Source organism: Macadamia integrifolia, chromosome 11, assembly GCF_013358625.1.
Source record: "Macadamia integrifolia cultivar HAES 741 chromosome 11, SCU_Mint_v3, whole genome shotgun sequence".
NCBI lineage: Eukaryota > Viridiplantae > Streptophyta > Magnoliopsida > Proteales > Proteaceae > Macadamia > Macadamia integrifolia.
In genome coordinates this window covers 30,026,914-30,041,488 of record NC_056567.1, presented here as the reverse complement: position 1 = coordinate 30,041,488, position 14,575 = coordinate 30,026,914, and the positions used below count along the sequence as shown (strand labels likewise).

Below are 14,575 nucleotides of genomic sequence, written 5' to 3'. Positions count from 1 at the left end.
TGGATTGGAACTTAACTAGTAAAAAAGGTATTTGCTTCAAAACACCTACCCTTACTGCTAGATTGTTAATGTATGATGTCTTGTATTCCGTCGTAGTTTAATCCAGGGAGTACTGGTGCAGCACCTAGACAGGCAGGACGGCAGTTCCGCTAGCGGGTTAGTGGGCCGTGGGGGCTGCAAGGGGGCAGGAGGTCCCCCTGCATAGCAGGGATGTAGAGGGGCGCAACCCCCCGCTCGAATTTTTTATTTGAGGGCAATTATGTACTTTCCGGATTAGAGTTTTTTCACTATATATTTATAGCGATGGTTTATTTCTCTGTAATGCAAGCAATACTGAGAGGTGTAAGGACGAGCGCTATAACCCTATTCTCCATTGATAGTGAAGCAGGATCTCATCTTACCGAGGACGTAAGCAACCTTTCAGAACCTCGTAAAATCCATGTGCATCGTTTGTTTTGTTTTTCCATTATCTTCTGCATCGCTTTAGGGTTGCGTTTCTACAAATCTGATGGAACTGGGAACTGATTTTTCGTCGTTGTTTCTCATTGGAGTAGAGCTGTTTGATGGCTCATAATATGTAGATCCTTGGTCATTTTTCAACCCTCAATTGAACCTCTGGTGGAATGGAAGTAGAAGCTTTTTAATTTATTATAGCATCTTTTCACGATGTATTGTCTAGACCTTTGTTCATTTGATTGAACATTCTTGTAAATATTCTCATAATAAGAAAATGGGCTTTTCTAGCTCTCTGGATAAAATGTGTTCTCATCCATGGTTCCCTGTGATCTCTCTGGGTTTCATTGCTATCGTTATCCTCACAATGCACCCACTGTATATTCTGGTCTAGTAAGTTACTGTATTCATTTCCCCATTGATACCTCAAGGCAGACTGCAGACTCAAATTCTTCTTCAACTTGTGGCGCTTGTCCCATTATAATTCTACCACTGAGACACAAACCATAGAACAAGAGATTGATCGATGAACAAATGCCTTTAACTATAGAAAATAAAATTTATGTGATTATGGTGGTGAATTAATTGTGGATTTGCAAGATATGTTTGAAGCAAAACTGTACTTTCAGTGGAATAAGCTTGAATATTTCAACTATTGCGTCAGCATCAGAAAGGCCCGTTTAGAGTTTGTTTAAAGATAAACAAGTCCACAGGCCATTTATGGCCCGTTTATAACAGCTCGATTATAGTTCAAGACCGACCGACCCAATTATAAATTGTACCATGTCAACTCTAGTTGAGCTTGTTTAATAAAACAGGCGTTCACAGTGCAAACCTAGAAATTGGTCGAGCCCAGCTATGCCTAATTAAGACCAACCAGTCCTGATCAGTTGACACCCTTAATTAATTGTGTGTTCTATTGATATTTAAGTTCATTTTGTGCAATGGGCATATGTTATGATTACTCTTTTGGTCAGGTAGGTATTTTGAACATTTATGTTGCATTTCTCTTATTCGTTTTTTCAAAAATTATTTATTTATTTATTTTTTTTTTCCATCGGACACAAATAGGATAAACAAGCAAGATTAATTAGGCCAACCCAGCCCAAATAGGGTCAATCAGGGTCGGGTTGGGTTAGCATGAGCCTAACAAGATTTGGCCTTGGCCGAGATACCTTTGTCCAGCCTAGGGTTGGGTTGGGGTTTTAAAAAACCCAACCCAACTCGCCCTGTTTCACGTAACACAAATTTTAGGTCCACAATAATGACGGAGAGTTTTTCTCCCTCAAAGCTTTATTGGTAAGGTGATGAGCAATCTTTATATCTAATCTAAGGGTGTCAAAACCTAACCTGAACTAGTAAAACCCACCAAATCGAATCGAAATAATTTGAACCAAACAAAAGTCCTATTCAGTCTGGTTTCAATTTGGGGTATTACAACCATAAAATTGAAGGAAGCCATAACCAAACCAAAATCAGCCCGAAACCCATAAGAGACCGTTTTTGCATAATATTGTTACCTTTTTTTTTTTTTGTATGAATTTGTATGATAAATCTAACCGAATCCAACTGAAATTGAAATCAATCCAATAACAAACCAATACAATAAATCGAAACCAGAATTCTCTTATTGGTTTGGATTTTGGTTCACCATTCCCACATGGAAACCCATTCAACGTGGACCGACACAACCAAAACATTGACACCTCTAATCTGATCCAATGATTTAGTTCATGTTGTTGACATTGATATTGGTCATTGGCAATACCGATACACTGATATCGGTACATATTGATGGTATCAGATCAAAACAGTGTTCTTTTCAAACAAAAACAAAAAAAAAAATGGATTTTTCATACCTATTGATATTTTGTCAGATATCGATATCGATCACAGTTGATATCGATACAAATTGGCTGATACGCCGTTATCAATACCTGAAACTATGAACCGATCTGTCTTTCCTATGACTAAAGCAAAATGAAAATGAGATAAAAAGGTTTCTATACCAAACGAGATTACAGATAAATGTCACGCCCAGATTCACCACTGCCTGTGTGAGCCCTTACTAACGGTCAACAAAAGAAGAGAGTTCCCCTCCACGCCAGCGTTCTGTGTGAGCCTTTACCGTTAAATATGGGTGTTCCGATTGTCAGCATTTTGGCAGGTTGGGTTGGGTCGGGTTCTTACATCTATCCCCTTCCTTCTTTTTTTTTTTTTTTCCTAACATATATTTAGTGTTAAGAAATCATTCCAACAAATTTATTAAAATCAAAAGTGGGTGATGAATTTATACTTTTCCCAATATGGTTATGTATTGGGTTTTTTAAAGTACAAATGTGAGCAATGTGTGCATGGAACATTATAATATATTATATTATAACTCACGTTACAATATGTATATATTATAATAATATGTATAATATTTTTTTATTTTATTATTATTATTATTATTTTTTTGGTAATGAGAAATTTTATTGAATGAAAAAGCATGAGGATCTCAAAGCCTTTTGATTACAAGCATCAATCAGCCAAGGAGTGGATAATGGCCACAATGTCTTACATACAATCGACATGGCCTTCCGGGCTAAGGTGTTAGCTATGTTATTAGCTACCCTAAGAATACAAAAGAATGAGCATTTTGATCTTATTTGCTAGAATGCGGATATCACAGATAATACCCTCAATGGAGCTCGGAGCAAGATGCTCAGTGGATAAAATATGCTATTCGCACTATCAGATTCAACAATAAGAGATACTGGATCTTTTGCTCGACTGCCCAACACAAACCAACTTGCACCACTAAGGCTTCACCAATGAGACTATGATCAAATATAGCTGGCTCTGAGATAGCGTTAATTGGATCCCCCAAGTGTGTCCTGCCAATAAACCCAATGCACCCCATCGCAGAAGATAAGGGCAGGGCAGCATCACAATTTTATTTAATCCAATCAAATGGAGGACATTTCCAAACCAGACAAGGGGGCACCCTATTAGCATCAAAAGAAGGTGGTTGAAGATCAATCACATTCCAAAACTTGTTCCAGGCTAGCTCAGCCTTTAAGAAGACCTTTACTAGAGTCCACACTTTACGATTAAAGATTAAGTCATTTCTGGCCAGCCATAAGAACCAACATACGAAGGAGAACAAGCTTAGAGTTTCAACACTAATCTTCTTGTTTGCAAACTCGAGCTTGTCCCAATCTTGTAAATTCCTATAGTTCTTAGGGGATTTATCATTCGGAACGATAAAAGAAAGACAACATCTAAACCAAGTTGCTCGAGCAAAGAGACAATCAAGGAGGATATGGTCAATAGATTCCACACTCGCACCACATTTCTTGCAACTGGGATGGATTGGAATTTGCCTTCTCAGAAGACCCTCCCTTGTAGCAACTCCCTGGGCACGCATCTTCTATATAAAACTCTTGATCTTGGGATAGGTCTAGCAATTCTAAATCTTTTTCCTAACCAAGGAAGGGAGCTCTTCCCAATCATGTCGTCTTGAAGAAGAAGCATGAGAAAGCATCTCATTATCATGCTGGTTGGATAAAAGGTGGTAAGCAATTTTAATGGAGAAGATACCTGATCGAGCTCCACCCCAAACTTGTCAATCAGCCCTGGGAAATAGAAAAAGATTGATCTTCAAGATCTCTAGTTTATCAGATGCATAAAAGTAGAGATTAAGAAGGTCAGTTCGCCATCTTTTATTTTCTTGGTCGATCAATTAGCGCACCATAGATAACGGACAACCAGCCTGCCGAGGGTGTCGAAGTTTGAAAGATGGGGATGACAGAGTTCAATTTGTGTTCCACATCTCAACATTCATTCCGATTTCAATATGCCAAAGAAGACCACTTTGAAGAACTTTCCTTCCCACCAGATTGCTCCTCCAACCCCATGAAGGGCTATTATCAATATTAGCACTAAGAAGTCAGACTTGAGAAAATAAATTGCCTTGACAAATTTCGCCCATAAAAATTCTGGATTCTCCCATAGCCGCAATGCCACTTTTGTAAAAAGAGCCATATTTTGAAGAATAGGATTATGCATCCCCAATCCTCCCCTCTCCTTAGATCTACATAATTGAGTCCATGAGATCCAATGTATATTCTTTTCCTTCCCTTTCTGACCCCAAAAGAAGTTAAACATAGCTTTCCAAATAGAGTTATGATATGACGCTGGGAGAGAAAAATGTGATGCTGCATAGGAGGATCAAAAGCAAGCAACTGATTTGATAATTGTCTCCTGCCCCTCCGGTGATAAGAGCTGGTTCTTCCACCCTTGGATCGGCTTACATGATTTGATAAAGAGATCTTTAAAGACATCTGCCTTTGAGACACCAAATTCCACAGGCAAGCCCAGATACTTGGAGGGACCATCCCTATAGGGAACCTTGAGAACTCTAGAAAACCACATCTTGAATCTTTTGTGTATGTTGGGGCTGAACGTTAGGCATGATTTCTTCAAATTAATAACTTGCCCACTAGCTTGGCAATATATCTCAAGACAGACTTTAAGGGATGTTATGTTATACAGGTTCACTTTTGAAAACAAGAGACAATCATCGACGAAGAGCAAATTTGATATGGAAGAAGCTCTTTGCTTCACACTAATCCCTTTGATAAGACCTCCAGACTCAGCCTTGGAAAAGATGGAACTCAACACCTGAGAATAAAGAATAAATATGAAAGGAGAAAGGGGATCACCCTGTCGGATGCCCCTAATGGGAGAGAAAGACCCTCTTTCAGAGTTGTTAACAAGCCAGGAATAAGAAACCGTTGAAATGTAATTCACATGTTCACTCATCTTCTACAAAAGCCCAGTTTAAGGAGAGCCTCTTGGACAAAGGGCCATTCCAATCTATCATAGGCCTTATGCATGTCGAGCTTACAAGGAAGAAACTTCTTACGACCCCATTTCTTGTGTTTGATATAGTGATATATCTCATGCGCCATAAATATGTCATCAGTTATGACTCGATCCGAAACAAAGGCTGATTGAGTAGGAGAGATAATATCTTGAAGGGCCCCTCTTAATGGACTTGCAATGATTTTGGAGATGAGCTTTGTTGCTACACCACAGAGACTAATAGGGCAAAAATGTTTCACACTTTCTGGATTGGAAACCTTTGGAAAAACACAGATGAGTGTCCTGTTTAGCTCCTTTAGAAGAGAACCTATGATAAAAAATTCAGAGATGAAATGAAGCAGGTCATCCTGAGTGATATTCCAAAATTTTTGGTAAAAGATGGGTGGAAATTCTTCTGGACCAAGGGATTTAAGAGGGCCCATGTCATTGGGGACAGTAGATATCTCTTCCTTAGTTGGGATAGAACAGAATAAATCATTAAAATCATCTGTCACCATAGCTTGAATAATATTAATATGTATAATATATTATATCATAACCTATGTTACAAGGTGATGCAGCAAATTCTAACCAGCAGGAGGATGTGGCAATTCTAAGTGTTCTTGAGAACCTGCAAGAAGGAAGTGAATTTCGCACTGGGCCGAGCCAGTGCGAAAACCCTTTGATGATTAAGTCAAAAAACAGCAACAAATAGAATCTTAGGTTTTTCCACCTTTCTTTCCTATTTTACCTTGTATTTATAGGTGCTCAAACGTGGATGCTCGTGGGGCCTCCTTTCCATGTGGGCAGAGTCCTTCGGAGTAAGGGCTCCCAAATCCTTGTGGATATCCTATTTTCCAAGAATATTCAGTGGATTATTCCTTCCTGACACAGAGGATCATGGGTCCATATGCAAGGGTTGTTCCGAGTTTCAAGGGCAGTAGAACTCCTATCCACGGAGGTAAGGGCCACGTTCCTTAAATGTAGGAACCAACTGCCAACGTATATATGCACGACACCTGCACCTCCAGGTCAGGTACCCGTATACCTTCGGCTCGGCCAAGGATGCCCCAAGGGGTTGGCTCGGCCAAGGATGACCTAAGAGGTCAGCTCGGCAAAGGATGAGCCAGGGAGTGACATTCTTACCCTCATCACAAGGTGTATATATTATAATAATATGTACAACTAACGATGTAGAAGCAGTAATATGTTACACATTTTATATTATAATAATATGTATGATATGTTATATCATAATAATATGTTACAATGTATGTGTGTATATATATATATATATATAAATAATCAGGGACTCAAGGTTAAAAGTCAAGGTTGGGTTGGGCCTAGAACTCAACCGGGCTTGACCCGACCCTGACCCAGGGTTGGGGTTTTTCAACCCTAACCCACCCTCAGGTTAAAAAAAACACTTGGCCCAAGCCCTGTTAGGGCTCAGGGTGGGTTCGGGTTGTCAGGGCCAAACTTCACCCCTAATACGAGATTGCTGCTAGTTTTGCTGGAGCTGTTCTTTTGCAGTCAGTGCAACCTCTTGATATAATCCCTATTAAGCTCTTGAGTAGTATTTTTTTTAATTATTATCCGCCAGATTTTGAAGTTCCAACCAAAAAAGGAGATTTATGTTTGGAATTATAGTGAAATGGGGCTTGGGTGGTGTTGGGAACCATTAGTCCTTAAGAAAATTCGGGAAATTCGATGTAATTCACATATTTTTTTATTTAAGCTTGATGTAAATTGGAATTTGATGTATCTGATTGTATTTTGTATTTAGAAAAGTTGTATCATAATTACCAAAAAAAATTGCATTATAAGAGAGCATAATTTGAGAATTTTATTTTATTGTTTCTCAAATTATGATTCTATAATCAATGTTACTACATGAGTTGTCATAATTCAAATTATCCGCAACCTTAGCCTTATATCGGAATTGTATTTATTTTTGTTTTGTGATTCTATCAACAAATATTAATAAATGATAGAAAATGAATTTGTGTCATTTAAATGTTAAGATGATCTTATTTTTGTTCTTCAGCAAGAGACCTGACTTCAAAGTAGTTGAACTTGAACATTTAGCCCTTTTACTCAAATGCTTGAAATTTAAAAATTACAGATTTTTTTTGGTTGAAATTACATATTCCATCCTAGGTGGTGTCTTTTTTGGTAAGAATTCTAGGTGGTAGTCAATCGCTGCCTAGAATTTCAGCTTTGAAAGAAGAAACAGAATTTTCGATCTTTTGAAAAATAAGAGTGTAGAAATATAAGAAATGACTCCATCTGAAAAACAGGAAAGGATTCCATTCGAGGTAGGAATTAGATAATTGAAAAAGAAGAAAAGCAAACACCAATGAAAAATTCCTAGGATATACCCAGGAAATAGGCCCACAACACACCATCTCCTCTTCTAAGAGAGAATCAACTGATTCTACTTCTTTGTTTTAGGGTTCTCCATCTGTAAGAATCAAATGATATTCAGGTTTACCACTTTTAGTTGACAAATATCTCTTTGATTCATTTAATCAGCTTATGTTAATTTTTTGGTATCCACCTTCCACATGAACACCTTTCAATATCTGCCTTACACATGTTATTTTGCATTAATGATTCTTTCTTAGATTTTTTTTTTGTTAACCAAGTTGTCACCTCCCCAAGGAATCCTTGGAGAGACTAGCATAACAATCCACCGTCATGGTTTCCACTTAAATCACAGATACACAGATGGGGAATCGAACCTGAGACCGTGTGCCTATCCACACAATCCCCAATTCACCCTAACCATCCAAGCAACCCACAAATGGGTATTCTTTCTTAGATACTTCTATTCTTTAACAGTTTTACTTCTACTTTTTCTTTAAGGTTTCCTTTGAGGCTCACTCATCGAGGGAAGTTGTTTAGAAATATCTTTGCTTTTCAGTCCCTTGGTAGAAAAATACATTTCTTTAGCCTAGCACCACCTGTCTCTTTATGGTTTTCTTTTGAGGCTCATCAATGACTTTAACATTTATCAGAATTCAGAAATGGTAACCCCTGAAGTGCTGAACTACATTTCTTACAACCAGATCATTATGTACCTACCTAATCTTATGGAGAGCTGGTATTGATCCTTGGGTGTAAGTGTTGTGCAAGAGAAGATATTCTAAAACCCTGAGGCAAAGATTGGCTAAATCAGAGACTATTAAGCAGAACTAGCATGCCAAGCTTCCCATGTTCAAATGGCAATCACATAGCTTAAAGAAATAAAAGAAAATTGTTGTCACCATACAAGTAGCATCACAGTACCACATTAGACCTAGTTTTCTCAAAAGTTGGAGAATGAACCAGCCAAGACAAACATAAGAATTGAATTCATGCTACTAGGCACTTCAGAGGTTCTGTATCATCTTCTGCAGCCACTGGCTTTTAGATCATATCCATCGACTTTTATAAGAAAAAGAGCATAGATAAGAAAATAAATGTGGCAAGGCCTCCCAATCACAAAGACTGAAAACCTTTTTGCCCCAGTTCCCTAAAGAGAAAACCCTGAAAGGTCAAGGTCAATCAGAACCACTGGAACATTAAAACCAACCCCATTCACCACCTGTCTGTTGAAACAAACACATCTTAAAATCATGTTGTTCCTTTCTTTCCACAGGCTCCAATTTTTCAGACACAAGCATTCTGCACAGCTCCAAACCCTAGACATTCCACCATTATACAGAATCTGATCAACAAGCAAGAACTGAGTAAATGACTTAAGGGTAGGAATTCGGACCAAACCTTCAATGTAAATGCCCAGGTAAAGACAAGTTGATCAAATGATTTCCCATCTTCTTTGCTCATAAAATACATGTTGGTAGCACACATAACCTTACAACTAAGATTATCAAACTGGTGTAAAAAGAAAGATTGCTAATCTGATGATTAGTTCAATTCAAAATTGGAAATTATGGAAAAAGTATATTACAACCATCTATCCCTTAGTGTTCAGAACAGTTTCAAAGGGTCATATTTGAAAAATGATCCCACAGTCCACGTCTTCACGTTTACAAATTTCTTAAAGCACTGTTTGTGTTTCTAGAACAATGATTTTAAAATTTTGAACAATTTTCTCTCTCTAATATGGAAGGCTACTCCCATTCCTTAAATGTTGCACAATTTTCTAAATGCTAATCAAATTGAAAGATTTCTCCAGAGCTATTTAATTTTTTATGGATTTAATCCCAAATTTCTTAAATCTCACGTCATCAAACTCATTGGTAGTTAGTTTAATATCTCCCCTGCTACCCTTTTATTTATATATTCAGAATGCTAACATATGGAGATCCAAAACTTTGTAGATGAAACATTCATTGTAAGTTCTTCCACTGAGTTTTTGTTTGAGTAAAGAAAAAGGAAATTTTAAGTTCCTCATTTTCTGGATACTTGGTTCAATCTTCAGTCTTCAAAACCAATCTCTAAATTCTGAAGAAGTCACTGGCTGGGGGAATGAGCCAGTTCATGGTCCTTGCAAAAGCATAGTGGCGAATCCCCAATATGTCTTTAATGCATCATTTGATTCAGCAGTCATTGGGTTGATATCTGGTCCAGGATATCTATTACGTTGCTCAAGTTGTTTCCCCACCTTGTATGTAGCTCTGCAAGACAGAATTTAAGTATGATTGATCTATCTCTCTCCTCGAGTTTTATCACTTCGTAATTGTACAGGGACAAATAATAAAGAGGTGAAACTCGAGGAGAGATATACCGCAAAGCAACTATTTTAGATATCTGAGATCAACAATAAACAAGGAAGAGGACAGAAGATGTTAATATAATTTAGGTACGATGGATGAAGTGAGCATCGGATAATTAAACTTCTAGTTATTCAGATATTATTTCTGTCCTTTCGCTAAACCTGGATGGGAGGATTTTGGAACTTTTGTTCCATCCAAAATAGAAAACGAAAAATTTTCAATTTTGATCGCACCTTTTGTCTTTTGGGGGGAGTCTCTTCCAAACACTGCATACGATCAATTATTCATATTCAATATGAAGGCCTAGTAATACAGTGTACCATGGAAACGACAAGAATCAATAGTGCATTTGTGAATAGTTACTGTATTTAAGTTGACATGTTTTTCTGAAAAATGTTTACAAAACAAAACCAACCCCCCACCCCAACTATTTCCCTCCTGAAATCAAAGCCAGGAAGAATAGATGTACAAATTGGGTCCCATGAGCCTCACCTCACACAACCCGGAAATATGCCAATTTAACAGTCAGCAGTGAATCATTCACAAGATTCAAATACCCATGCCCTCTTTAAACGGCTTCCAACTAATGAGAAGGTGGATCTCCATACCTGCAAACCATTTACAGCAAAGAAAATTCTATAAAAGTGAACACCTCAAGAACAATGTGATTACAAGGAAATGAGTTAACAGCAGAAAAGAACACCATTGTAGCCAACTTTTACAACTGTTTAATTATTCAACATTAACAACCTGCAAACCATTTACAAGCCTACTTCTCATATTCTTACAACTTGACAGTCCATACCTAAAATCTCGAGACAAAAAAGTCCCAAAACTAAGTTGACTAATGTTAAGGAGATGAGAGTTGCAAGCCTGTTTCCAAAACACATTTTTTTTTTCCATTAGATCCCTGAATAGCTGGGTTTTCCCTTTGATTTTTCGATGATCACTATTATTAAAAAAAGAGCCACTTTTCACACAAATTTTTTAAGAGCATTACAACAATCAAATGGAAAAGTTATGAGTAATTTAACACCTAATGTGTCGACTCGATTCATGCACAAAACTAGCTGCCGGCTGCATAGGAACTCCACTCCCCATTTTTCACTTTCCCTTCATACTCCTATCTCACTATGTCCATTTAAGTGGATGCTTGCTAGTGACACAAATTAATTGACATGGCAATGGTCAACTTCGTTTAGAGGCTTAATTAAATTATTAGTCCTTACAGATTTAAATGGTTTGCTTCCTGAAGAAACCTAATTATCTTTCCTTTTGGGGTTTTTTTTTTTTTTTTCTTTTTTTGGGGGGTGGGGTGTGGGGAAAATAGGGGGTGCTGTTTGGCTGAGGAACCCTTAAAGCCCATAGACTAATGGATGTAAGTTACCATTTTCCAAAATTCATAGGCTTGAAATGAGATTACCCAGAAAAAGAAAAGAAAAGAAAGAAAAACACACATTTTAAATCAACAAATGGTAAGAAGGTGCAAGATATTTATGTGCTTGAGTCCTCTAGTGACCGTTTCAGGTCCATTTCCACTTGGTGAATTGTCCACTGCATACCCTCCAATTTCTGCCAAGAAAATTGAAAAAATTAGTACTATTGACTCGGAGGAAGATCACAAACAGTAAAAAGGAAAAAAAATAAAATAAAATAAAATTAACCTGCACGACATCATGGTACTGCCTAGCAATTGTATCAAAGTGAGGATCAACACCCTGATATTCACGAAGTCGTGTAACCTGGAGTAGAAATTGAAACATCAACTGTATGAACACATACACAACCACAAAAACAATGCACTTATGTACAGAATGGAATAGATTGTCCTGTAATTTGACCACATGTCAAAGATTAAATGTCTACATAAAAGGTGAGATCCATCAGTTATCAACCTGTTTTTGTGGGGATCATATATATAAACAAATGTAAGAATGTGGAGAGCAAGGAGGTGAGAAGTATGCATACATTCATATCCTCGTTTGGTTTAATACCCAATTATAGCAAAGAAAGATTCATGAGATTAATAGAGGAATAAGGCTGCGTTTGGTAGTCATCCAGAAAAACGTTTCTGACGTTTTTATATTCTATGGGAAAAAAAAAAAAACAGAATAAAGCATTTGGTGTCAACTTGGTGTTTTTCAGTTTTTTTGGAACGAAAAGGGAAAAAAACGCTAGAAACACAATATGATGGAATGACGAAATCTTGTTCCATCATTTCAGTTTCGTTCCAAATAAATTAAAAAAAAAACGAACAACTAAGGTAGTCGTTCCTGAAACAGGTTCACCAAACACCATTTTTTGTTTTTAAAAACGACATTTTGACACAAAAACTGAAAACTATGTTTTTTGACATGAAATGTCATTTCTGAAACTGAATGACTACCAAGCACAGCCTAACTATCATGGGCTGTTTTGATATCCATTCTCAACAGTATCGACAAATGTAGGTAGTGCAATACGCAATGATCAACCATCACAAGCAATTGATGTTTTGGTTTGCATCAACTATCTGTTTGTACGAAGGAGACAAGTAGTTCCCCAATATAAAAAACCTAAAGCAGAATAATCCAGTAACAAATTTGAAACAAAAAAATATATATATTAAATAAAGACTACTTCAGTCTTTTAGTAAATTGAAAGCCACTCCAACTTGGCAAGAAACGAATTTTGAGAAGATCCATCAACCACGGACAAAGAGAAAGGTCTATTTATTTCAATTAGTTATCCAGTTAAACCAACAATTCATTATTGGAACAGATAGCAGCAACCATTTCATCAGACATGTATTTTTTTTTTTTCTCCAATAGATTAATCTATTTGTGAAAGGTAAGAACCCATATCCAACATCGACACTCTTCTACCCAACAAACCATAAATCACAGTAACATCTTATGCCACAGAACAAGAAGTGAGGTACTACTCCTCACCTCTCATTTTAAACTTTAAGATTGTCAACGATGGCCACTCTGAGTTATAGGTCGTGGTACATGGATGAGGCACTGTTAATGTTGCCAATTCTGAGAGTACTTTTATAGATAAATGGCCTAAAGTGGAGACATCAGCCATCCATACGGATACAGATGACCCATAGGGTGGCCAGAGGGGAGGGTAAACTAATCATGAGATTCGATTGCCATCCAGAAAACCTTACTCAGTATATGTTAATCAGAGTTGAAAAGATAAACTCAGCCACAAGAAACCGGGGCAACCCCAACAAAACCTGCAAGAACATACCGCAACATATCATGATATTAAAACTTTCTAGTTTCTACAGGAATATACCGCTTTATTGTAAGCAATGGAAGCTTCATCTGTGGCTTCTTTCAGATATTTCCTGCAAATAAGTCATGGTGTTTAGTACTTCCTCAAACAGAAAACAACTACATTAAGAATAAGTCATCACTTGGGGGCAAGCAGAGACATAACCAGATCATTATGTACCTAATCTTATGGAGAGCTGGTATTGATTCTTGGGTGTAAGTGTCGCGCAAGAGAAGATGTTCCAAAACCCTGAGGCAAAGATTGGCCACATCAGACACTATTAAGAAGAATTAGCACGCCAGGCTTCCTTATTCAAATGCCCAATCACATAGCTTAAAGAAATGAAAGAAAATTGTTGTCACCATACAGTTAGCATCACAGTACCACGTTGAATTAGTGTTGTTTTCTAAACCATAAGGAATGAAATCATTTCGTTTTGGTACGTCAAAGCACTAGGTGTTAACCACAAAAACATTTTTTTATGGACATCGAAACTAAAGATTATTTTACCACACTATAGGATTTTAGCAATGTTTTACCTTGATAAGATTTATGAAATTTTCCGAATTGAGAAAAACCCAAGCATTTGAAAGTTGAAAATCGTCCATATATAAAAAAATCCAGTTTTTGTTCTTGGACTGGGGAGTTGACATTTTATCCTTTTGGAATTTGATTTTTAAACTATTTTTATAAAATTCAAATAGGGAGATATTTGTTTATTTATGAATAATATCTTACATTTACTTGAATGATATTTGACATAAACAATTGCTACGCCTTGTAGTAAGGCGACAATTGCCCCAGACCCCGACAAGGCCACCTGGACAACAGGCGACACCTTGACAACTATGTTGAGGATAGATGACCAGTGGAACATTAAAACCAACCCCATGCGCCACCTGTCTGTTGAAACAAACAAATCGTAAAAATCATGTTGTTTCTTTCTTTCCACAGGCTCCAATTTTTTCAGACATAGAAGCACTCTCCACAGCTCCAAACCCCAGACATTCCACCATTATACAGAATCTGATGATCTGATCAACATGCACAAACTCTGACTCAATGAGTAAGGGTAGGAATGCTGAACAAATCTTCAATGCAAATGCCCAGGGCAAGACAAGATGATCAAATGACTTCCCATCTTCTTTGCTAATAAAATACATGTTGGTAGCACACATAACCTTACAACTAAGATTATCAAACTGGAGATTTAATTTAAGGGGCTATCCAAAGGATGGGTTTTCCTTTATTTTATTTTATTTTTTACTTTTATTTTTTTTTTT

At 37.2% G+C, this 14,575-nt stretch overlaps 1 protein-coding gene across 1 annotated transcript in view; it reads right to left on the bottom strand.

Annotated features, from left to right (window-relative positions):
• Window positions 1-10,352: 10,352 nt before the first annotated feature.
• LOC122094269 (AUGMIN subunit 4) overlaps window positions 10,353-14,575 on the bottom strand; it is a 9,718-nt gene continuing 5,495 nt past the window's right edge. Inside the window, exons 10-14 of the mRNA XM_042665023.1 lie at window positions 13,473-13,541; window positions 13,314-13,365; window positions 11,693-11,770; window positions 11,486-11,600; window positions 10,353-10,636 (exon numbers count right to left, since the gene is read on the bottom strand). Of these exons, the coding sequence (XP_042520957.1) occupies window positions 11,523-11,600; window positions 11,693-11,770; window positions 13,314-13,365; window positions 13,473-13,541 (277 nt within the window). The 3' untranslated portion in view covers window positions 10,353-10,636; window positions 11,486-11,522. The remainder of the gene's footprint in view (window positions 10,637-11,485; window positions 11,601-11,692; window positions 11,771-13,313; window positions 13,366-13,472; window positions 13,542-14,575) is intronic.